A 23,332-nucleotide genomic window follows, 5' to 3' on the forward strand; every position below is an offset into this window, starting at 1 on the left:
CCTGACGCATCTTGGTGGCCTGGGAGCTGGTTCTGTCAGCAGTAAGGCATGCATGGTTACTGACAGGTGGGAAACTGCTGTTCTTGGAAGTTCTGTTTTACTCAGTTGTCAGTCTTCAAATTGATTCCTTATCTCTCTTGTGTGTGCACTTTTTTAAAATATATTTTTTTAAAATTTGCTAACAAGTTTTTAAGTTCCTGGGGAATGAGTAAATTGACAGTGTAAAAATGCAAATACGCAGAGACAGATCAGATCTGTTCTATGAGGTGTAGTACATCTATAATGGTGGCTAGTATTATAATATGGAAGTTTTATATTTATATGACTTTTGTCACCAAAAGGAAGAGGAGTGTTAGTAAATGTGAATGTCAATTCTTGTTGAGGAAAAATAAATGTGAAAATAAAACACAGGAAGATTATCCAGTAAAGAGATCCATATTTTTAGCCTGATTATAATTTGACAGTGTAGTTTATTTAAGGTCAGACCTCAAAGAATCACTTCTTAAATGGGGGTCAGTATGGAGCTTGGAAAATTGCATGTTTAAAATGTTAGTGAATTGGCTTTGTTTGAGTTGTAGCTTGAAGTAAGCTTTTAGTTTGATACAGACTGTGGCTGTCTGCTATATAGAATTCAGATTATACTAGAAGACTTAAATGAGGTTTTTGCATGCACAGTGCAAAAAAAAATTCTTTCTGGTGGAGAGCTGGAAAGAGCTATAGGAGATGATGCTACAGTTTCATTTAGATTAAATCCGTAGTACATTGGAAACCACTGTTAGAGGGTAAATTTTTATAGTCTCTAGTAAGTGTAAATAGTCTGAACAAAAGTAGGAAATTTTACCTTGTATAATCAGATGGTGAGTAGTATGTCTGTGTTAAAGCCCTATGGCATGACCAGGTATTATTTCATTTGTGCAGTAGCACTGAGTCTAACCTGTAGCAAAGGACAAGTAGGTGCTCTATCACTTTTTTCAGTTCATTTGAGCGCATCAGATGCTTTTTGTTTGTGCTGCAAGTGTGACTTCTGCTACAGCCCTTCATGCAGCAAATCAAACTAATTGTTCAGAAAAAGAAGTAGTCTACACCACCATTGGCCTCACCAGAAGTCACTTCGGTAGCCAGCAAATTTATGCTTGGGAAAGAGGTTTTAACCCTTAACAAAATATGAACACAAGACTTGTATTTTTTGTTGTCATCACAAGTTAGAATGTAATAACAGTCATTGTACTTCAGAGTTAATAGAGGTATTAGTGGATAAAAACCAAAAATAATGGAATGTGTTTTACAGTCTTTACCCTATCCCTTGTTATAGTCAGGACTGAATACAATGTAATGATAGGCAAAGTATAAGCTAAAATAAAACACATCTGCAGAGTACCTGCTATCATGCAAAAAATTGTACAAGTATTAACAACAAAAAAAGAGAAGTTAGATTACTGGAAAAGTTAACATATACCTAAATTGTTGCAGTTAAAGCAGCTGTTTAGAGACCTTATACAAGTCTCTTATCAATAACAAGGCTCTCTTCTGTGGGGTTGTAATGCTCTTCTTTTAGTGCTTTATTATTCTTGAATAACACAATTCTATTTTACAGATGGCAGAAGATTTTTATGTTTCCTCTGTGGAGCAAAATGGCAGTATTTTGGAACAAGATGTTCCTTACAATAATAGTTTTGTTGATCGTCTTGTTTCTTGGTAAGTGTTAGATAATTTCTTAAAAAATGGGTAAAAGAAACCTGGTACATGGAGTTTATATCACTAAACTAATGGAAAGGATTCAGGCCGAGTGTAAGTCAGCTAATTTATTGAAAAATTATACAATGGAATGAAAGAGGAGAGGGCTAATGCTGCATCCACATTAGGAATCCAAATACAATTGTATTATACTGAGTGAATATGAGGGGAACATGGAACTTAAGGAAACCAAGCAGCAGCTTAGACTTTCTCACACAGGTAAATGAACTTGTTTGACACCAGACTTTGGCTGAGCCGTACCTCATGCAGCAGATGGCACTCTTTCTTTTGGATGCTGTTGAAATAGAAGACCAGAATATATCGAAGCACTGGGCTGCTTGAATACTTTAGCTCAGCACAGATACAAAAGAGCTGCTGGCTTCATTTGTTATGGGTAGATCCTCAGGTCTGTGAAGTAAGAGTAAAGCTTTAATTGTTACCATATGCCTGACTGATTTCATTTAATGTCTTCCTGACTGTTGTGTGGTAGGCATCTCCTGTATTTCAGTGATGAAAGCCATTCTCCTGTGTTTTGGGGATATTAAGTAGTTCTTCATGGTTAAGTGTTTCCAGTGCCTTAGAATATACATGCTACTTAATTCCAGGCTACTTGAAATAGAAAGAAGAAATGCATGGTTTTATTTTCTGCTGAGGGAAACATACAGATGCACTGACATATATAACTATGTCAGATTAGGCTATAGGACTATATTTTTAATATTTGAAGTACCAGAAATTCAAATAGACTGTTTTATTTTTTTTAAGATTATGTTTAGTATTATTCTTAAAAGTAGGTCTTCAGTGAATGGGTTAAGATTGAGAACTAATGTATTTCATTTACTCTGTTGAACTGCTGTTGAAAACTTTGACCAAAGTTTGCTTTTGACTTGGTGATGGTCATTGATTTTGTGGAAAGAGAGAACAGGACTAAAGGGAATCAGTGATGAGATACCTGCCCCATAGCATGAAGTGACAGGTTACTGCAGGCCTAGACTCTTCCTATAGCACAGGGATATGCATTTGTTTGCTCCTAGTCTTTGAGGCATTGTTTGAATCTTCACTTTAGGGGTTTTTTTTGTTAATGTCCAAATAACTCAGACATATGAGAGAGACAGTCATGAGTGATGACAGTCATGCTTTTCTTTGGAGTTGATTCTGCCTGATTAGACAAATGCAGCAGCAATTAAATAACATCTGGCCAAAAATATTCTGCAAGAACGTGTCATGAAATGCGTGTATTTATTGATGTGCAGGAGGAGATTTAAAGTGCTGTATTGGTTGTAGGAATGTCTGATGACCTTATGTTTAAAGATAGTAATATGAACTCTTAATTGGGTTAGGTTTGGGGTTTATGTGGATGTAAGTCCTAATTAATAATTTTGTACTTTGAAAGGTGTTTGCAATGCACTGGCCCTTTTGCAGAACTATCAGATGGATGAAAGGAAACTGAAAGATGTATGAAAGGCAGATGAAAGAAAGCTGAGTTGTAGTTTTCCTTCTCCATTCTTTTTATGGTCATTTTACAGTTAGTAATTACTACTGATGTTACTACTGCTGTGTTGCTACAGTATTCCTATTTTAATGGATGTTAAATAATTTTTCCCCTCTGTGATTGAAGTTTAAAGTAGACCCTTCTGTCTTTACTAAAACACATGCATATCTTTAAAAAACTCTGTGTAAAACAAATACTTGAGAAAATACTTCTTTTTGCTTCTCTTTCTCTTTTCTCTCTGTTTCTTCCTTGGGGAATTTTAGCTCAGTTGTCAGCAGTGACATTTTGACACCACAGGGTCTTTGGTAAGATCTTTAGAGTGAGTTGCTCTGGCCTGATCCCTCGTGGCTAGGTACAGGAGTTTGAAATACCTGTTCCAAGCATATTTTGGGCAATGGTTTGTCATGTTCCTGGGAATGTGCTAGAGCACTTCATGATTTATCAAGACCAATCTTTGAAATGTATGGATAACATAACTGATGTCACTATTTGTCCTATTACTGTTTGTTGAGCAGAAAATCAGAGTACAAATTTCTAGAACTAAAGTCTGGTTTAACATGGATGCACACCCACAGATGTGAATAAGAACAGACTGTTTTTGTTTGCAGATGCTGTTAGAGAAGTCAGGAAATACTCATCTGTTCATGTGAGTGAAAAGGCTGCAAATGTCAACAGCAGTGCCTTTGATCATATTCAGATGAAACTCTTTCGGTCGCAAAGAAATCTGTATCTCTCAGGTTTTTCCTTATTTCTTTGGCTGTAAGTATAATATTTTTGAATGTTTACATAGTATGTTTATTGCAGGAACTATTGCACAAAGTAATTGTAAAATAAAGGTCAGAAGGACAATTTCAGGAGATTAAAGAATTAATTGTGACCAGGTTGGCTACAAGGCAAGTAAGATCAGGGAAAATAATATCTTACAACTGTTTGAAGATTGGAAGGGTATGTGAGCAACACATGGAAGGAAACGTTTTGAGTGCTGGAGAAAACATGTATTTTGCAGAAGTTTCTTTGGGGAATACTCACTCATTTCCTTCCTTAAACTTACACCCTTTGTTTTGCACATGGAAAACTGGAATAAAAAACTGCTAAAAAACTTAAGTACTGTTAAATAATGTTATTATTTGGCAAGCTGGTGTTATTGCACCCTGCTGTGTTTAGAAGCAAAGCTTGAGACTGACCTGAGCCACTTCAGCTCAAGCTTGAAGTTAAGAACTGTAGGATAATATTCCAGCTTTCAAGGAAAGTTTCAGCTGTCTTCCAGATGAAACGCTTTGTGGCAACTTGCCTATTATGGTGTTATGATCTTAAGTCTGGTATCTCTTTCAGGATGTCTAAGTTCAGCTACTAAAACAGGGTAAAGGAAAGGGCAGTTCTGTACTGCCCACCTGTAGCAACCAAGACAACCTGTGAATCAGTAGGCACAACAAACTGCAGATCTTATCAGTTGGGTTGGGAGCACATGAAGTCACTGGACACAGATAATGTGAACAAACAGAAACAGACATGTGGGTCTGATGATTTCCATTTGTACATTTTTCTGGTGGCTGGACAACAACTGTTAGTCCTCTTAAGAGTTCCTTCAGTGAGCTGCTTGACATTGCCTCAATACTCAAGACTAACACAGAGCAAGAGAATCACAGATTTATGTCAAACTTCTTCCTCTTTGAGTGATGTGTGGCCTTTTTAGCAGACCATTGAGCATAAAAAGTGTCAAGGAAAAATTAGTACAAAACTTGAGCAGGAAAGCTTTGGAAAAAACAATGTGGCGGTAGCCTTGTTCAATTGTGGTAGGAATACATCAAGTTCTCGGTCTTCCTACAGAAAGGTTAAGTAAATATGCACAAATATGTTTTTAATCTCTGCTCCAAGAGGAATAGCTCGATTGTGTCCTACAAAAGATTTGGAAGCTGATCTCTCAGGATCCTGCTTATATTCAGCTTCTAAAGAAGAAAACTTGTCAAGTGACCCCAGTAGATTATTTTGTATAAAAGCTCTGCTCTTGAAGAGGTTTGCTTGAGGTTTTTTTGAGCTGCTGGCCTTTCATCAAGATTTAGGAGAAATAAGCACTCCTCCCATAGTCACTAGATCAAAGGACTTTTCTTAGAGCTGTTTTGTTTATCCATGAAACAGACATAATGTCTGTCAGAGAAGTGAGGGGAAAGTGTACCTCGGGTTGCCTTACCCTGTACTGCTATACCATCACCCAGACAAATTGAGACCCCCATCTAGTGTGAATGGGTAACTGGATGCCCCTAGTTCATTCTTTGGGTCAGTTTTGGTTCATTTTAGCACATAAGCCAATAGGAGAATTTCACAAGAATGGTATATGGAGATTCATGAAATGGAGGAGGCTGGGAGTTTGTCACTTCTGGCAAGACAACAGCAGTTGTGGGGTTCAGGGATTGCAGAGAACTGGGTACACGTAAGGAAAATTACCTGTCAGTGAGGGTATTGGGGCCAGCTGAGTTTCTCGTCTGCAAACTGCAGAAAAGAGGAGGGCCATAGACCCTGGAGACTGTCCCCTGGGTGGCACAAAGACTGCTAGTCTTACCTGGTCCTCTCTTAGCCCATGCTGAACCAGAGAGGGATAAAAAGGGCTAAAAACTAAAGAAGATCGCAAGAAAACATGAGCCCCCTGCTCACTGGTGTCTTCTAGGAGAGTCAGCAGCATATGTAACATCATCCCGGTAGTGGAAGATGCAGCTAGGGAGTGCGTAGGCCATTTGGGCATATAAAAGTCTGTGGCATCCTAGGATGGCAGAGGGAGTTGGCCAATGTCCTTGCAAGGCTTAGTTTGAAAGATCACAGTTCTGGGGAGAATCCTGGTGACTGCAAAAAGGCAAACATTACACCTGTCTTCAAGGACAGAAAACAGGATGTAACAAACTGGAGACTGGCCTCCCTGGAAAGGCTGTGAAGCAAATCTTACTCGAAGACATCTTCAAGGAGATGAAGGACACGATGACATGGAACAGCCATCAGATTTACTTAGGGAAGATGATGCCTGAACATCCTTGTTGCCTTCTGCAGTGAGGTGAATGGCTCTGTGGATAAAGAGCAGAATATCCTTTTTGCAACACCTTTGATATGGTGTCTTTTAGTATCCTGATAGCCCAACTGTGGAGGGACACAGGCTGGAAAAAAAAGCAGGTGGGAAGTTCCCTGGACCTTTGGGCTCAAAGGATAATAACAATGTGAATTTCAGCTGGTACTTCTCAAGGGTATGTACTGGGCTCAGTACATAATTAATGTCTTTATTAACAACATGGATGATAGGATTGAGTATGCTCTCAGCAAGCTGCTCATGGTTCCAATTCAGAGTGGTTGACACCTTGGAGAGCAGTGCTGCTTTTCAGAGGAAGCCAGAAAGGTTGAAGAAATGTGCTGACAGGAATCTCATGAAGCTCAGTAAAGACAAATGCAAAGTCTGACATTTTATTGGATAATCATATCCAGGCTGGAGACTGGCTGCGTTGGTGGGTAGGAAGAAGTTTTGCAGGAAAAAACCTGGGGATCCTGGTAGAGAGCCAGTCGCGTATTGAACTGTGATAGCAAGGATGCAATTAGCAGGTCAAGGAAAATGGTTATTCTGCTTTGTATGACACATGGAATGCTGCAGCTGCAGGATTGTGCCCAGTTTTAATTCCCCAAAATACTGGAGTACTGCAGTGGGGTACAGAGAAAGTTGGAGGCTGAAATATGTGACCTGTGAGGAGATGATGGAGCTTTGCTTTTAGCCAAAAGAGACTTGGAAGGGAAAATCATATTGGTTTCTATGTCTGTCTAGTAGTAAAAAAGGTGGATGCAGTTCATCTCAGTGGATGCAAAAAGGAATGACAAGAGGTAACAGGAACCTGGGGTGTTCTGCCTTGTGGTAGAGAAGTGCTGCTACTGTCGAGAGCAGTTAAGCACTTGAACAAGGACCCTGAAGGATGGTGGAATCTCCCATCGCTGAAGATGGTAGGAACTCAACTGGGCAAACCTCTGAGCAATCTGTTTAACCTGTTCTGCTTTTCCTGAGATGGAAGCCTCTTTCAACCTACATGATTTTATGATTCTCTTTTAGTTTTGATGTTTTAATGATTCCTGCATTTGTAAGTTAATAAACAATAGTAAATTTGCTAACCTGTGGAATAGTAGTGATATGAGGACCTTAGCTTTTATATTACCGCCCTGAAAAAAGTAAGAAAAGGAGGTTTCAATGAAAAAGCAAGGGGTGGAGGGAGGCTTAACTTGAAAAGATCTTTTAATGCTCTTCCAGTTATGCAAAAGCCAATTAGATTTTCAAATTTCTTTGAAGAGCAGCTGCATAGTTACATTATAGGCATTAATTTAATTCAGTGTCGTGTTGCCTTGATTCAGCAACATTAGAAAGACTTTAGGATGAGTAATGAAAATAGTGATGCAAAGAATCAAACAAGATATTTGCAAAGCTTAGAATTGAGGTGCCATATCAGTGCTGACATCCATACATGTTCTGATTTAACTGTATTGACAGTACTTGGAAGATTATTATGGCTTATACTGCTAATTTTGTTCTTGCAAGGCTGTTTATGAAGTTGTGTGATTTTTATTTTTTTTTCTTCACTATACTCACTACCATAAGTTGTTGTTTGGCTCTTGCCTTTGGAGATCAATCCTGGAAAAAAAATTCTGGGTCATATAACAGTATTTAAACAGCCTTTAAGCAATTGGGTTTCTGACCCCTTAATGGCTGTGGGTATTTAGGAGGAGGGAGGTTCTGTATCAAGTAAAAATCAGAATGTCAATGGATGAAAATATTTTCTGTCTCTCTTGTTACTGTTATTTGTCATCAATGGGCCTGGATGTTTCCCTCTTCTTGTTTTATTTTTTGCATCTACTTCTGAGAGAGAAAAGGGCTTGTTTTGGTTTGTTGGATTTTTTAGTTTGGTTTGATTTTTGTGGTTTTGGTTTTTACTTGTGATTTGTTTTTTTTTTTTTTATTATTTGTTCTGTAAATTACAGTTCTGTTCCCTGTTTTTCTTCCCCAGAGTATTGAGACGTACTGTTACCCTTCTCACTCAGTTGGCAAAAGAGATGGCATCTCATGCAGCTCTGGAAACACAAGTAAATGATGCTACTGAAGCAGCCAAAAAATACATGGCTGAGAACGAAAGGCTGCAGGAGGTATCTTTGAGCTTCTTCAGTGACTTTCTTATGCAGCAAGTAATTGGTGCAATGTACTCTGAGGATGGTTTGCTACAGAATGCTTGTTCATTTTATTTGTTCTGGTTGAAAATAGAAGAAAAATATCTTTATAATATGTAATTCAGAATACTGAAAACAAATTAAACTAGCGTCTTACTAACAAAGGAAACTGAAGTAAACCAAGTAAATGAAGTTCTGTCTTTCCAGTACAAATTTCATTAAAGTAGTAATAGGTTATAGTAATATCTCTCTGAATGTAGTCATAACAGAGGGAGACACTAATTTTATTCCTTTTATCACAAACAATTGCCGGTTTAGGTCAAGGCTGTAGCAGTCCAGGTTGAAAAAGTCTACTATATAACTGTTTTCATGGTGACTGTTTCTTCTTGATAGGATTTTCTCCAGTCCCGAATGTATTTTTCTAACTTGTAAAATTAATCTTTTGTATTTTATGTGTTTTGTATTCTTCTATCTTTTTATTGTAGGTCAGCCAATTTCAGAATATTTCCATTTCTTAGTAGGACACTGTTGTAGTAGTAATGAGAATACTACCAAAAATTTCTTACTTAAAAAACCACCAGCAGACTGGAGAGGTGTTATTTTTATGCAAAGAGTGATTAGGCTATGGTTCAATACATGACTATTCAGGAAGGAAAGGCATCAAAGATATAATCAAGATAAATGTATGAAATCTTTTCTCGGGACAGTTTGACTTCTGTTTGAAGAAACTGAACCCTAAGCTGAGCTCAGACATCTAGACATAGGAAGGCCTTTAGAGTCCAGCACATTGTCAGAACTAAATTCCCTGCGGGTGTGTACAGGTTCCCTTCCAGTTTGTCTAAAGCAGTGTCTATGGTTACTGGCACTGTCAGTTTTATAATAAATCCTCCTACGAAGACTCTGGACAGAAAGTACTAGGAGGGATACAAAAAATCCAATTGAGAGGTATTGTAAAACAAGGATCACTAGGTGTTTCCCGAATTTAAAATTATTCCAAAATTTTGAGATTTGGTATTTTGTCAAAATGATCCAAATTCTTCCCTCAGCCATGGAATTTGTCTTTTTATTGCTTACGGGTACATTTTTTTTCTTCTCTGTCCTGTTGAGATTTTGCCAAAAGTCCCCTTTTTTGTTCGGCTTTCACATTCTCTTAGCAACACATTCTCTTAGCCACTTGTAAATGATAGCCAGAAATTGGAAACTGTAGACCTGTCTGGTTTTATTTGTGTGTTTGATTGTGTGGTTTGCAAAAACACAGGTAGCCAGAGGTACAGGCAACATACTGAGGCTGGATCTCCATTGTGATGGACATGGGAAATGTTGAGGGTTGGAATATTTTACCTTTATAGACATCCTATGGTTTAGGCTTTTTTGTGGCTTGGCCCCTGCATTTGTGTTTATTTATGAGTGTGTTTCGTTCCACCATTGGAGAGAAGTGAGAGCAATTGTGCATAAGGCACTGGTTGCAAGTATAAATACTGTGAGTTTACTCTGGTGTGCAAGGTCTGCACTGTCACCTGTTCAGAGGTTCCATGGAGCACAGGACTTCAGATAAAAGTTTACAGAAATAGCTATTTGCCTACTAATAGAAAGAGGTGAGCACAAAGCAAAGAAGACAATTGGCTATGGTTTTGTTACAAGCAATTAAATGTCATCTCAGCTCTTTGATTAAATACCTTCTATAAATTTTTTTCCAGCTCTTTTCCTTGAATTGTTTACCAGTCTTTATAAACAGTTCTTTTTCTTCTTCCTAAAATAATCTAGTTCACCTAAGAGCTGTTTCTCTCAGTTGTTTTACTTTTTTTTTTCCTGTTAAGCATTTACCTCTTTTTTTGCTGTTGCAGAGATGATGTGTGGTTAGATAGTAGAAGCTTTATGAGAAAAGGATCATGTTATGGGATATAATCTTACACCTTAAAAGAGTGCATAAGTACAGTGATGCCAACATTTTTGGTATACAGGGAATATATTGTTCTTCTGTCAAGTGTTTACAGGGCTCTTCCTGGATCCTTTCCTAGTTTTTGTTCTGAATTTCACTGGAAATCAAATCTGGATATTGGAACTATTCTGAAGATTGAAGTAGCTGCAAACCTACAAGGAGAGAATTAGAACCAGTTGCACGTAAACATGGCAGCATTCTGTCACTGACAGTCCCAGTGTGTATCTTCTGAAAAATCCATTTTATAATCTAAATCAAAGTTGTACACTTGATGCAGACATGAAAAGTGTTCTTACACAGGAGATAACACCATTCTATTACAAGTATGCCATTACCTAAAACACTGAGCTTGTTTATTTCCCTTTTTTTTTCGTTAGGGAAGATTTTTGTCTAGAATGACTATCTGCCTGTGTCAGGTTGACATTTGATAAAACCTTATGCTTTGCAAGATCAGGGCTGACATTCCCTGGATATTTTACATTAATATCACACTAATGAAAATAAAATTAATTGTAACAACTGTGGTTTTTAATAGGCCTTGAGTGGAAAAGGAGATAGTAAAAAGAAAGAGTTAACAGATGCAACTGAGGAGAAGTTGAAGGAGGAAGTTGAACATTTGAAAGCAGAGCTACAGAAGACATCAAATGGTGAGTATTAGTTAGGACCTTTTTGCAAAGAAGAAAAAGATTGTTTCAACACTGAATGTCAAAAAAATATTCTAGGTATAGCATGAACTAACTTCATCTGTTTCCAGAACACTTGGCATGGGGTTTCTTTACATTTGATTAGGAACTGATAAAACATGCCATTGGCATCCCAATATTTTAGTAAATGTGTTCATTATGAAAATATGTAAGGTGTAATTGGAACACCTTAGTGAAGTTGCAATTATTAACAAGTCGGACTGATATATTTAAGTGGTGTTGACTTGTCTTCATCAATGACATGACGGGAATGTGGAATCATTTGCAGGTGGCTAATAGGCATCACTTTGATCTTTCATGTCATACATAGCAGCCACTCTCCCTGTATAAAATGGGGGATCTATTGTGATTGAGGCTTTTTACTACCATAGGGTTTCTGTCAGACAGCAGGAAAGTCCTTGACTAGTATTTTAAATTTATATATATGTTCTGCAGCTGAGGTGTTAAGATGTTAGCTTTTTAATATTTTTTTTTGGTTTACAAGGAAACATACCTTACAATTTGTAACATAATACTTTTGTTTGCAGCTTCCATGTTTAAGGTTTAGGTTGTCAAAACTGCTTTATAGGCAGCCCAAATTGAGATAGAAGCAGATTTTACCTGTTTGGTTCTGTCTTACTGAGATCTCTCAAGGTGTGTGATGCCTGTGAGCACCTGCTGATCTGAAATCAGTGTTTTTAAGATAACACAGCCTGCGATGTTGTAAACATTAATCAGATGTTCAGACTGTAACAAAAATACAAATTTTCTTGGTACAAGACAGTATGTTATCATCAAAACATAGCCCCACTTTCATATTGCCTGGGACTGCAAGAATAAATTTTTCAGAAATGTTTCATGCATCCTTTTTCACTGTCCACTGGGAATTCGAATAAAAAATGTAAACCAGCTGGTTTCAACTGGGCTTGAAGCAACAAGAATCTTTAAATAGAGAGTCTCATTAGTTCACATTCTCAGGCATGTTTGATGGTGGGTTTTCCCTCTCCTGCTGTTTTCTTGAAGAAAGGGGGGGAAAGTGCCTTTGAAGTGACAGGATCAATGGAAAATTTAAATGCTTATGCTGTATTTAAACTAACTGGTGGTATGTAACACTAATATAATGTAAGCTTTTCAGTCAGGAATGCTAGAGAAAGCTAAGGAATAAATAGATTTACCTCATGCTGTTCAGCTTCATTCTCCCAGTGAGATGTTGTCCATCCAAGAGGTGTATAAATTAAGGCATGCTTGAATCTTTTGTTAGGGCAAAAGTGGGAGAGAGGGTCTTTCTAAGGAGTGAATACAAAAAATATTTACAGCCCTTCTCCTAATGCTACCCCCCTCATTGCCAATAACCCAATGGGTGGTATGGGAATTACTATGAGCAGCCAGGTGGTGTTGAGGTATGTCTGTCTTACCTTCTTGTAAGTTTTCTTATATGTTATTTTGAGCAAATTGATAGCCAGAAAGCTTGAAGTACTTGATAAGAACAACCACATCGTTAGACACAGCTTTCCATAGAGTGTTAGAGGATGTGAATTTACTGGTTTTTTTGGAATTCCTGCAGCTGAGTAGGTGAATGTTGGCTGTCATGTTCACTAAGTGTGAGCAATACGTTACACAAAATGAAAGCTGAGATTGGAAAGTTTTTGTTTTGCCTCTTCTAAGCAATTTGTTTCATGCTACTGAGCTCACATGACTAGAGTAACTTTTTCTTTGTGTCCGTAAAGTCCAATCCGTGAAATTGTGGGGGAAGAGTGAAGAGTGTAAAGGGTGTCACCTAATCATGAAACAAGACAAAACTAGCATAAAAATGAAAACTGTACTGATTTTGATTTTTGAGGTTTTCTTATTGTTTGTTTTTCAGCTGTAGTATTAGTAAGAGTCATAAGTTTGGATATTGTTCGTGGTTGGTTGGGGGTTTGTGTTTGGGTGGTTTTTTGCTGCTTGAAAGGAAAAACCTGGGGGTTTTTTCAAATGCATTTTCAAATATCCATTGCTCTGGTCTGGGACCATTAATAAGCTGTTGATGCTTGGTAACATATCATTTTAGTGTAGGCTATGAGTTGAAAAGTGGGTTAAGTTAGTATAGTGGCAGCCAGGAGGAGTTCTAAATGTACACCTGCTTCACATTTAAGAAAACAGTTTAGTATCAGTTTGGTGCTGTGACTTCAAAGGTCATGCAAATTTCCTGTAAAGTTTTGAATCAGTATTTACAACTGGAAGAGGGAATACTGTATGTCTCCTCTTCCTGAGAATTCTGACTAACATCATAGTAGACAGATTATTGCAGACTTTCAAGAGACTTATCTCTAGTTCTTCAGCTTTCCACCTTTTACAGATAACATAGACTACTTTTTTTTTCCCCTCACTTAACAGTGAAAAATCCTAAGTCGAGAAGACCTTTTTCCTATGCTCTGAACAGGTTGGGGGGAAGAATCAAAATACAAGACTGAGCAGTGAAATTAGTAACATCTGAGGAAAGGTTGGAAATTAATTTTAAGTTTTTTGACCACATTTGCTTTCTTTCCCGGCTTGACTTTTCTATTACACTTGATGCTTTATTTTGCTTTATTTTGGAAATTAAGCAAAGAAGGCTAGTTCCTCACAGCTCTATTGCAGACCCACATATTGTTGTCAGGGCTTTATAGGCACCCAGCAGTGGAGCGAGCACTTTGAGAGCCTAAATCCATTTTTAACATACCTAGACATGTAATAACATGACTGGTTAGAAACCTTCTTAGATGGTATTTTATTGATACACTTGTATATTAGGAAAATGTCTCATTGATACCTAGAAATAAATGTACATACTTGTAGCAATACCCAGTACAGGAGTGAGAATGTTTCTCCTGCTACACATTTGCCATGTTTCTAACAAAATATTGATTCAGATAATTAAAGATTCTCAGTATGACTACTGGCCTAGGACCAATAGGAATTTACTGGGGAAACAAGGCATGCCATGATATTGTTTCATTTTGATGGTTTGGAAGACTATTCAAAAAACCACAACAAAACAAATTACCTGCAACTGGGCATGAGGTTAGACATGAGAGAAGTTTCATAAAGCTTTTTGTCCTTACAGTGGTCCTTGTGTTGGGGCAGGAACAGGGCTTCATTCAATATGTACTGGCTCATCAAAGTAATTTAGGTGCTTTTGAACTTCAGTTCAACTTTTTCTGAAAATACTCTGTTTATATATTGGTGTCATATATGGTGGGGCAGGAGGAAATTCTAATGGATCATTAAAAGAGGTTTGTTTTGTGTACAGAGTGACACACGTGTTCTTTGTTTCATGGTTACATGTAGGAGACTGGAGGAAAGCAACAATTCATGTGGAGGGCTGGTTTTGGAATAACTTCTGACTGTTGGCTATTCTAGAAAGATGTACAGCTCTCACTTAAATGTTAAGATTGCTACATGTTCAAAACCTGTCAAAAAATGCAGACATTGGGAATACATTTCATAAAACTGCTCCTAGGGAGAGTTCAGTTTGGCCTTGGTGTTACTGGGTAGGCTAGTGCCATGTGTGAAAACTACACTGAGCTTCTCTGATGCACTCCAGTTTTTAAAAACAAACAAGTTTAAAGAATTGTTAATTGGCCAGTGGCAGAGGGAAGTTGTGGAACAAGGTCTGTCTTACTTAACCTTACTTTTTACAAGACTGTGGGATGATAACCAAGGGTGGGAGCCATTGCATTGTCACATGCAGCAAGAGTTGATACTCACTTTTGTTGGCTGGAAGAGATGGCTGCATACAGCAAGCATGGGTTTATTATATGAGGCTTTCTATGCCATCCAACGATGCTATAACATCCCTTTTGGAACAAAATTTTGTTTCAGGTTGCAAAAGGTACTTGAAGCAAATTTGTAAATTTTTTGGCCCTGCCTTCTCATTTTAAATTCTGGCCATTATATCTTAAGAAAAGAATTCAGAATTAGCATGAAGTTACTTGACTGGAGTTGTGTTCCCAGCCTTACAGCGTATTTGTTGGCAAATCTCTTGTGCCGTCAGTGCCTAAATTCTTAAACCTGAATAGCTCTTTTTTAACTTGAAAACTCTTAAAAGAGAGGGCTCTTTTTTACTCTTCAGCTAGTCCAAATCATTTGGGTTGTAGGCTTGTATTGTGAGCAATGCTAATGTAAGTTCCAGATCGTTTCCTTAGTAGCAAGCACTGTAAGTCAAGTGATGTAGTCAGACCAGGACTAGTAGTTGTGCAAGGAAATGCCCAAGGAATTATTAGTTAATTTTGTTGCTGTTTGGTTTTAGTGTTAGGTTCTCCATCATTGTTGAAATGGGAAGATCATAGAAATGCTACAGCTACTGGGCTCTGGTAATGTAGTTTCTCAGAGCAGTTTTATTCCTCACCCTTAGAATTCAAAGCAATCTGAAATTAAGTGTCTCTCCTGGAGTAGGATTCAGAGAATGTTGTGAAAAGACATGTTCTCTACTTTTCCCAAACTATACATGTCACATTAGTTCATGGACCTTCAGTCACACATAAGTGTAAAGTTTTCCACAAATGTCTTCCATTGAAACACAGCCCTAGGAATAGTTTGTTGATTTTTCTCGGTAGGAGACAGAATGGAAAAGGACAGCCTACCTCTTATAGTACTGTGGCTGGATTCTGTGTTTGGAACTTACTGATTATTGCTCTCAATGGCTGCATTAATGTGGAAACAGCATCCTCATCTGCCTGCTCATGCATTGACTTGGTGGGAGGTGTCAGCTGTGGGAGCTTGCTTGCTGCCAGTCCAGCTGTTGTGCTCCTGTGAGGCAAAGTAAAAGGCCAGATGGAAGCCAGAAATAACTGAGTGTATTGTGCACACAAAGGATCTCCTGTTTCCTGCTGGATCTCTGTTCATATGATAGGATCCATATGCCAAACAGTGTGCCTGATGAGCTGGGCTGCACTGCAGTGCTCATGCTCCCAGCAGAGGAGCTGGGCACTGGTGTGGGGACACTGGTGCTTCACAAGGCATCCAGGGAAACTGGTGCACTGAGGAATTCACGTTGTCAAAGAACGTGATGCTTCTTTTAATTGTGTGGCCCCAGCAGGAATGAGTCTGGATTTGGTGATTTATTGATGTTTTGGGGTTTTTGTCCATAGCCAGCACAGGTGGAAAGGACAATCTGTTCTTTGCTTTTTCTTCTTCTAGGGTTAGGCAAGGTATTTCTGTCATACATCTGTTTTGGTCAAAACACTAAAACAATGCACTAGCTTGTTCGCTTTCTTGACTTGTAGATACTTCTAGATATTTTGTTCGTGTTTTAAAGATAAAGTAGTTTTTAGTTGCAACTAAAGTACTGTGCCACTATTTATAAATAAGTAAATAGTGTTAGATCAATAACATTGAGTTACAACTTCTTCAGAAGTGAGATCTTATTAATTTTTACTATAGTATGTACAAGAATGTTAAAAAAAAAAGCAAGATTTATATTTCTAATTAGCAGATTCTTGGAGAAGTGAAATAGCATATGTATTTTTTTTGTCTACAACCTAAAATTCAGAAGTCTATCAAATTGTCACAAGTTTATTTTATTGATATCAAAATTTTACTACTGAGTAAAATTTTCTACCACTGAAAATTTTAAACAGTGCTGAGATGAGAGAGAGTAAATGCAGTGGGGTTTGACCGGTCACATGTGTGGAAATCAAAGCTACTCCAAATACCAGAACCTTCAGAAAATCCATAATGATGCTGTCAAGAATGGCTGAAAGGATGAAGGAAAACTGTGTAAGAGTATGGAAATGAAAAAAAGGAGAAATTAAAGGAGAAATTAAAATTAAATCATGTTGGAATCAATAGACCAAAGTGTTATTGACACTAATGAATCAGAATTTCAGGGTAGGTAAAAATCCTGTTACAGGAAAGCCACTTACAGAGTTCTGAAATGAGAATTATTTTTCATCTGTACATTCAAATTAATTATATAAAAATAACTGAAATTCTGGTGAGGGAGTTCTTCTTGCATGTAGGAGAGTGGTCGAATCTCATTTCCTGATGTTTCAGGAACTAGCACCCAAAAGGAAATCTTCATACCAGACTGCTTGTAAGTCAGTGCTTAACAAAAACCCCATCTAGCTCCTCATCATTTTAGAACAGGCTTTTAGAAGTGCTGCAGTTCTTGAGTGCAGTGGAGGTCTCTGGGAAAGAAGTCTCTCTCAGGGAGTTCACACTCAAAGGATAGATTCAGACTTTTGGAACAAGGAAATTTGCTAATTTTCTTTTTTTTATTTGTAAAAAAATTTTTATTTGGTTGTTTGGGCTTTTTAAGTGGCCATGTGAGGAGGCCTTACTAGGTCATTAACAACATTTCTTTGTTTTCACATGAACAGATCAAGATTTAGACTGTGCCTGTGGTGCTGAATCAGAGAACTATAACGATCCCTGAGATACCTGTAGCAGAGGAATATGAACATGTCTAAATGACCTTACATAACAGCTTAGGACTAATGGCTTTATGGCACTTTGGGCTGTTTTATCCTGCATTGTAAAATAGCCCCAGTGGAGTCCTAGGCTGTGTGGTACTGCAGCACAGACATGCTCTCAGTTTGTGTTGAGATGGAGTGGAGTAATAATTACTTTTTTCTAATGTTAAATCCTGTTCAGAGTTGTTTATCCACCCACCACCATTTCTGCCTTTTCATCTGTAACCTGATGCTGCTAATCAGTTAATTCATGCATGTTAAAATTCAGAACAGGGTGGAAAGGTGAGGTCTGTGCTCCTATAATCATGTATCATATTCCTCCTTACTGTGCTTTGTAGATGGTCTCAGTTGCTGTGTGAAAATCTTGCCCAGTGTTTGAGTTCCCTCCTCTCCTTAAGAGGTCTGACAGTTTTGGTTTTGGAGTTGCTGAGTTTTGTTTTTCTAGAACTGTCTCCTGCAATGTGACAGATCACTATAGTCATCAGTAACTAGTCCCCTGTTTCAGGAGTTTATCGGTCTCACCCCTACCTTTCTTACAGGCTCTTCCTGTTCCTCATGCTGATCTTTCTGAACATTGGCCATTCTCTTTCTGCTCCCTGTCCTCAACTTCTCATGTTCTTGTGTTCATCTGTGATGCTGTGTTTTAAATTCTAAGCTATTTTAGAGGAAGGACTGTCTACTGCAGTGGAGCCCTTATGCACATCTAGGGCTCTGAGCAACTGCAGGAATACAAGTAATAATTAAAACATCAATTCTGGTATTTTACAGCTTTCCATAAGGCAAAAACTGAAGTGGCTGCAGTTAAAAAGCAGTCTGAAGGCCTTAGAAGAGAATATGAGCATCTGATGAAAGAATTTGAACAGCTTCAGGTAGGTGTCTCTGGATTGCCATACAAGCACTGTGTTTTGAAATTGTACCAATAAAATTCTGTTTGTTTTGAGAGAATTTACCAAAATCTTTAGGATAACATAAAGTTACAACAGGCAGCATTCCTTAAACTTCTTCAAAATAGTAGAATTTTGTTTTGCATTTTATTTTTTGCACTTTGGTTGACAAAGCTCAGGTTATCATTAGCTTCAGTTTTACTGTTACTTGGAAAATAAGATTCAGATGGTTTTGCATGTGATGATCTCTGAAATACTGTAAGAAAACTGTAGGGGGGTGAGTGTGGGTGTGTGGCGGGGGGAGTATATACATGATTTACAAAAGTAATTTTATTTTGTTTGCTCTTAAAACATGCTTTTGCAATCCTGGATTATAAATGCTGCAATACTGTTGATACACAAGGATAAAAACCCAACAAAGAGCCTAGGCTAAAAACACGCTACTATAAAATTCAAACTAAAATACAAAATAATTTTTAAAAACCAAACCATATTAAGCAAAAGTTCAATTAGTAGTTTGATGGAGTTTCTTATGTACGTGGCTATAATACCCATTACATACACAGTAAGTATCAGTAAATGGAACTGGGAGTTTGTATTTTGAAGTTGTCTGACTGGTGTTCATATACTCCATAACTAACATCTGTCTTGAGCAAAACTCAGTAAAAATTAAAGTTTGCCTATTTACTAATAGTGGGAGAAAATAAATTATTATTAAAATTATAGTGACCTGCTTTTCAAGAAGAGTTGTTCAGCCTTGTATTCCTTTTAAAAAGGCTGTTTTGACCTGGTTATAATATTTTTTCCTGTATTCTGTGAAACCACTTACTCATTCCCAGCCTCACCCTGTACTTCTACAGATTGCTCAACTGATCTCTGTGTTCAACTCAAGACCACCGTGCATGGTCTGTCCTTGTTGTGCTTCCCTGTGTAATGAGCCATAGTAGTCCTGCTGCATTTCTAACAGACTTGTGGTCTAAAACACACATCCTTACCATCTCTGTTTACCTCTGAGTAGAAGGAACAGAAGGTACTGAGCACACAGTAGATGCAGCTCCCAGGGATAAATGAGCTGATAGCAGAAAATGTTTTCTGCTGAGTTTGCTGCTCAGCTGTAAAACCAAAGGGAGCAGAACTAGGCTGCAGAGCCTTGACTGCTGGCAGCAGAAGCTCAGGTGTTCTGTGGTGTAGTGTTGATGGGACTACAGCTTAGAAAGGTGTATGATGAACGAATCAGGTGTGACTGCAAAGGGGCAAAATTCGGCATCTGCAGTCAGTGGTTTCTGATCTTGCCAAACTGAAATTATTTTTCATCTGTCTCTTTTCAGCAAAGTTTGAATAAAGCAGAAGATAAGAAAGACCTGTAAACACATCTAAGATGGATGGCATCGCTACAGTTGCTTGAATGAGAAAAGGCTTGTGCTGTTGATGTTCCTGATGCATACCTGAAACAAAACTTGATTTTTCTGAAAAGCACATGCATTGCAGGTCACTGTTCAGATTCCTCTAATATATCGGTTGCCAAAACGTTCTGTGTTGCAAATAAAATGTTAAGTGGCTTACCAGATTCACCATGGAGTTTGTCACTGCTCTTGTGAGGAGAAACTCAAACATCTTTCAACTCCACCTGGAGCAACCTGTTTACCAAGCTTTTTCCACCATAATGGTAACAGATCACCATTGCTAGTAGCATTTGAGTGGGGTTGTATATCACACTAGATCATAAAAACAATTACTTAAACCTCCTTGCAGCACCTGTTTGGAATCTTAAAAATTCAGTTCCCAGTGGGTTGAAGAAGGCTGAAAGCTTTTTATCAGTGGAAAACTGAATGGCAATCAGTCTAAGGAAAATTAAGAAAGAAACACTGCGTTTCTAAATCCACCTCACTAGCTTGTGACTTTCACTTTAGCCACATGGATTTGAGAGTATTTTAACAAACGATATTTTGCATGCCTCTGGTTTATTTTTCTTTGATATATTGGGATATTTCAGTTTTGGGTTGGCTGGTATTAGCAGTTTTTATTTTTACACTGTTTATGTTGGTTTACTCCTTATGTACCACCTAACTTCTTTAGCCTCGCTAAGTAAAAATCTTTTTAAATGTAGATAGTTTGGTTTGTTTTGTTTTGTTTTCATGGATACGATACCTCAAATAAATGTGCACTGTTTTGCTTAAGACCTTTTTGGTATTCAGAAAGTTGTTTTGAGTTTATTTGTTAGTTGGTTTCTGTTTATATTTGAAAGTTGGATATGTTTGTTATATTAAAGGGATTGTTTAAGTTCATGTTTTCTGGATTTATTCTTGTAAATCTCTCCCAGCATGCTTTCTCATCACAGTTAATAGTTATGTGCACTAGGAACAAAATATACTTCTAACTTGCTGATGTTTAACTCTTCTTGAAAATACAGTCTTCATAGTGGTGGTTTTGCTTGCTCTGGAAATACTATTTATTTAGCTTGGAATTTAAACACAGCTTATCAAGTAGTATAAGGCATAATAACATATCATTAAATAAGAATGCATATGTTTTTTAAAAATACTTTATCCTTGCTGAAGTAGTACAGGCTGTCTTTTCAGAGATTCTGTGACACTCAAGATTTTTTTTTTTTTTTAATTCGTATAAAACCTTCCAGGAAAAGTTACAGGTTTTTCATACCTACATACACGTTTTGAAGATGTAGTTGAATGCATCTTTGTTTCTTTCTTCCCCACCCCTTTCTGAAATATTTAAAATTGTGATGGAATGTTATCTCCAGTCAGATCCAAAGGCTGTGGTTGGAAGCTTTGGAGGTATAACAAGAAGTGCTGGTTTTAATAACAGAACAAAAAAACTCACATATGTTTCTTCAAGACACTGAACAAAAGCAAATAACTCTTGCTTATTGTTTACTGTTATCTACTCAAATTTCAAACTCTTCTTCTGTTAGTATAAGTAGACAACGAGGTAGAAAATTAGAAGCTTATTATAAATGATGTGGTGCACTGTGCTTTTCATCCTTAAAAATTTATCTTAAAATAGCATGGAATAAAAAACAGATGGTTGTGAATGCAGTGATAGTACTGATATTTCTCCTTGAGAAGGAGCTCTGAATGGTGTACACAGTGTTTGGCTGTAGAGCATGACTGAAGTGTGAAGGAATACAGGGTGGTTAGGCACTGTTTCCTTGGAGCTGGAACGAGGCTGGGTGTTTTCAGACATGCAATGTGCATTCAACACACAATAGATCCATGCTGTAATAGATTACACAGAAAACCTTGACATCAGGCTACAGGGAAATGTTCCCTGCATTGGAGATTCCTTAAACACACAGAATTTTGTCTCCCTTCACTTCTTTTGTCATGTCCATTACTTGGATCCTTTGTCAGGTTTCCCTGTCACAGAGTATGACTATCATCATTTTTGTAATTGTCTATTGTGGATGGTCACAGACGTTGGACTGAGTTGCATTATCACACTTCCAGCTCTTTGGAGTCCTTGACAGAAAAATAAACTTCTCTTGTTCAGATTAAAACTATTTTGTAGATTCTGCTATGTAGAACTCTATTCTTGGAAAGAACATGGGTTTTGTAAAATTAAAAGTCTAAATAGTATATCTGGAAATTCTAGTAGAAGGCAAATCCTTATGAATACTTTGCATTTGCATTGTTTTGCATTATATGCTTTCAGGGCTTATGAGAGTCTGGATTTTTCAACTTTAACTACAGTTCTGTCACTGATAATGTTTTAAGTTATGGTTGATAAACAGGGAAAGAATGAATCAAAATCTCATCTTTCAGGCTGTTGGGTCACATTTTGGTCACATGTGCCTGTGTTGTGGGAAAGAAGTGGAAAAAAGTTAATTCTTCACTAATACTGGTGGAATCAAAATAACTTTTATGCTTTTGGACAGTAATTTATTCTGAGTGTGTCTCCAGAAGTAAGAATTTGGAGCTCTTTATACTCTAAATAATGTCAAAGTGTAATTGCCTGGTTGTTTTTTCCCTCTTTAGAAAAGTAGAAATGTGCATTTTCCATACTTCAGTGAGGAAGCATGGGAGAGATTATTCTAAAAATATTTGCACAGGTTTAACTTGACAGTAGCTTTCAAAAAAAAATTGAGAGGTGTTTCCATATTTTTTCATAAACCCCTTTTCTGCTGAGTCAAGAAAGCAGTGAGGTCATGGTGGGTGCATGAGAGCTGACCTGAATATTAATAGACCTGGCTGCATGCTTTGGTGTTACCTTAAATAAAAGCACCTGTGTCTAGGCAGGATGTTTTTTCCTGTTTTCACTTTTGCAAAAAACATGCAACAATACATCTTCCTTAACATAAATTGGGCAGAGTCTTTTCTGAAAATGCAGCCTTGCATTAGCACTCCCTGTGTGTTTGCTGCCACAGTAGTCCCTGGCTACATAGCCTCATTGAAAAGGCACTGTGCTTTCCTAGCTTCTTGTAAAGGGTGAAAGCTCAGCTTTTCTCTCAGCATTAAAATAACATTTGTTTTTCCAAATGTGAAGTTACTGTAAAAGTACTACATGGCTGCTTCAGTTCTCAAGTGTTCCTTGAAATTCTGAATTTACTCTTTAGAACAGAAGCCCTCATTTTGCCTTTGGACAGTGCTTATCCCCCTGTCAGCTATAATCTGGATCCTGTTACAACCTAATACAAGTCATTTTACAGATAAATTGGAAAATCAGCTCTCAGGTCATTCCTGCTGTTCTGTCTCTAGCTTTGGGAGAGCTAAGCAGAGAGGGAAGCAGGCTATACAGCCCAGGACTATACATGCTAAAAGATTCCCTGAAGGTGGTCTTGGTCTGCATGAAGCACATCTGGGATGTTTGGATTCTCAGACATATTTGGGTGCACCAGGGTTTAGTGAGTGGGAACCTCCCCACTATGTTTAGTGACTAGTAGGAGTTATTAGCTTTAGTGTGTCTGTTGGAAGGGAGGAGATGTCAAAACTGGCTACCAGGGAACATGAATGTGGGAAAAATCTTTCAAACTCATC

The 23,332-nt window shown here is 37.7% G+C and overlaps 1 protein-coding gene across 1 annotated transcript in view; it reads left to right on the top strand.

The window, feature by feature from the left end:
• Positions 1-20,626, top strand: part of DUS4L (dihydrouridine synthase 4 like) — a 37,057-nt gene extending 16,431 nt beyond the window's left edge. Inside the window, exons 8-13 of the mRNA XM_030237730.2 lie at positions 1,595-1,695; positions 3,835-3,985; positions 8,245-8,380; positions 10,876-10,987; positions 18,226-18,326; positions 19,670-20,626. Coding sequence (XP_030093590.1) covers positions 1,595-1,695; positions 3,835-3,985; positions 8,245-8,380; positions 10,876-10,987; positions 18,226-18,326; positions 19,670-19,708 — 640 coding nt within the window. The 3' untranslated portion in view covers positions 19,709-20,626. The remainder of the gene's footprint in view (positions 1-1,594; positions 1,696-3,834; positions 3,986-8,244; positions 8,381-10,875; positions 10,988-18,225; positions 18,327-19,669) is intronic.
• The last annotated feature ends 2,706 nt before the right edge of the window (positions 20,627-23,332 follow it).

The sequence above is a fragment of the Serinus canaria genome, chromosome 1A (genome assembly GCF_022539315.1).
Source record: "Serinus canaria isolate serCan28SL12 chromosome 1A, serCan2020, whole genome shotgun sequence".
Classification (NCBI taxonomy): Eukaryota; Metazoa; Chordata; class Aves; order Passeriformes; family Fringillidae; genus Serinus; species Serinus canaria.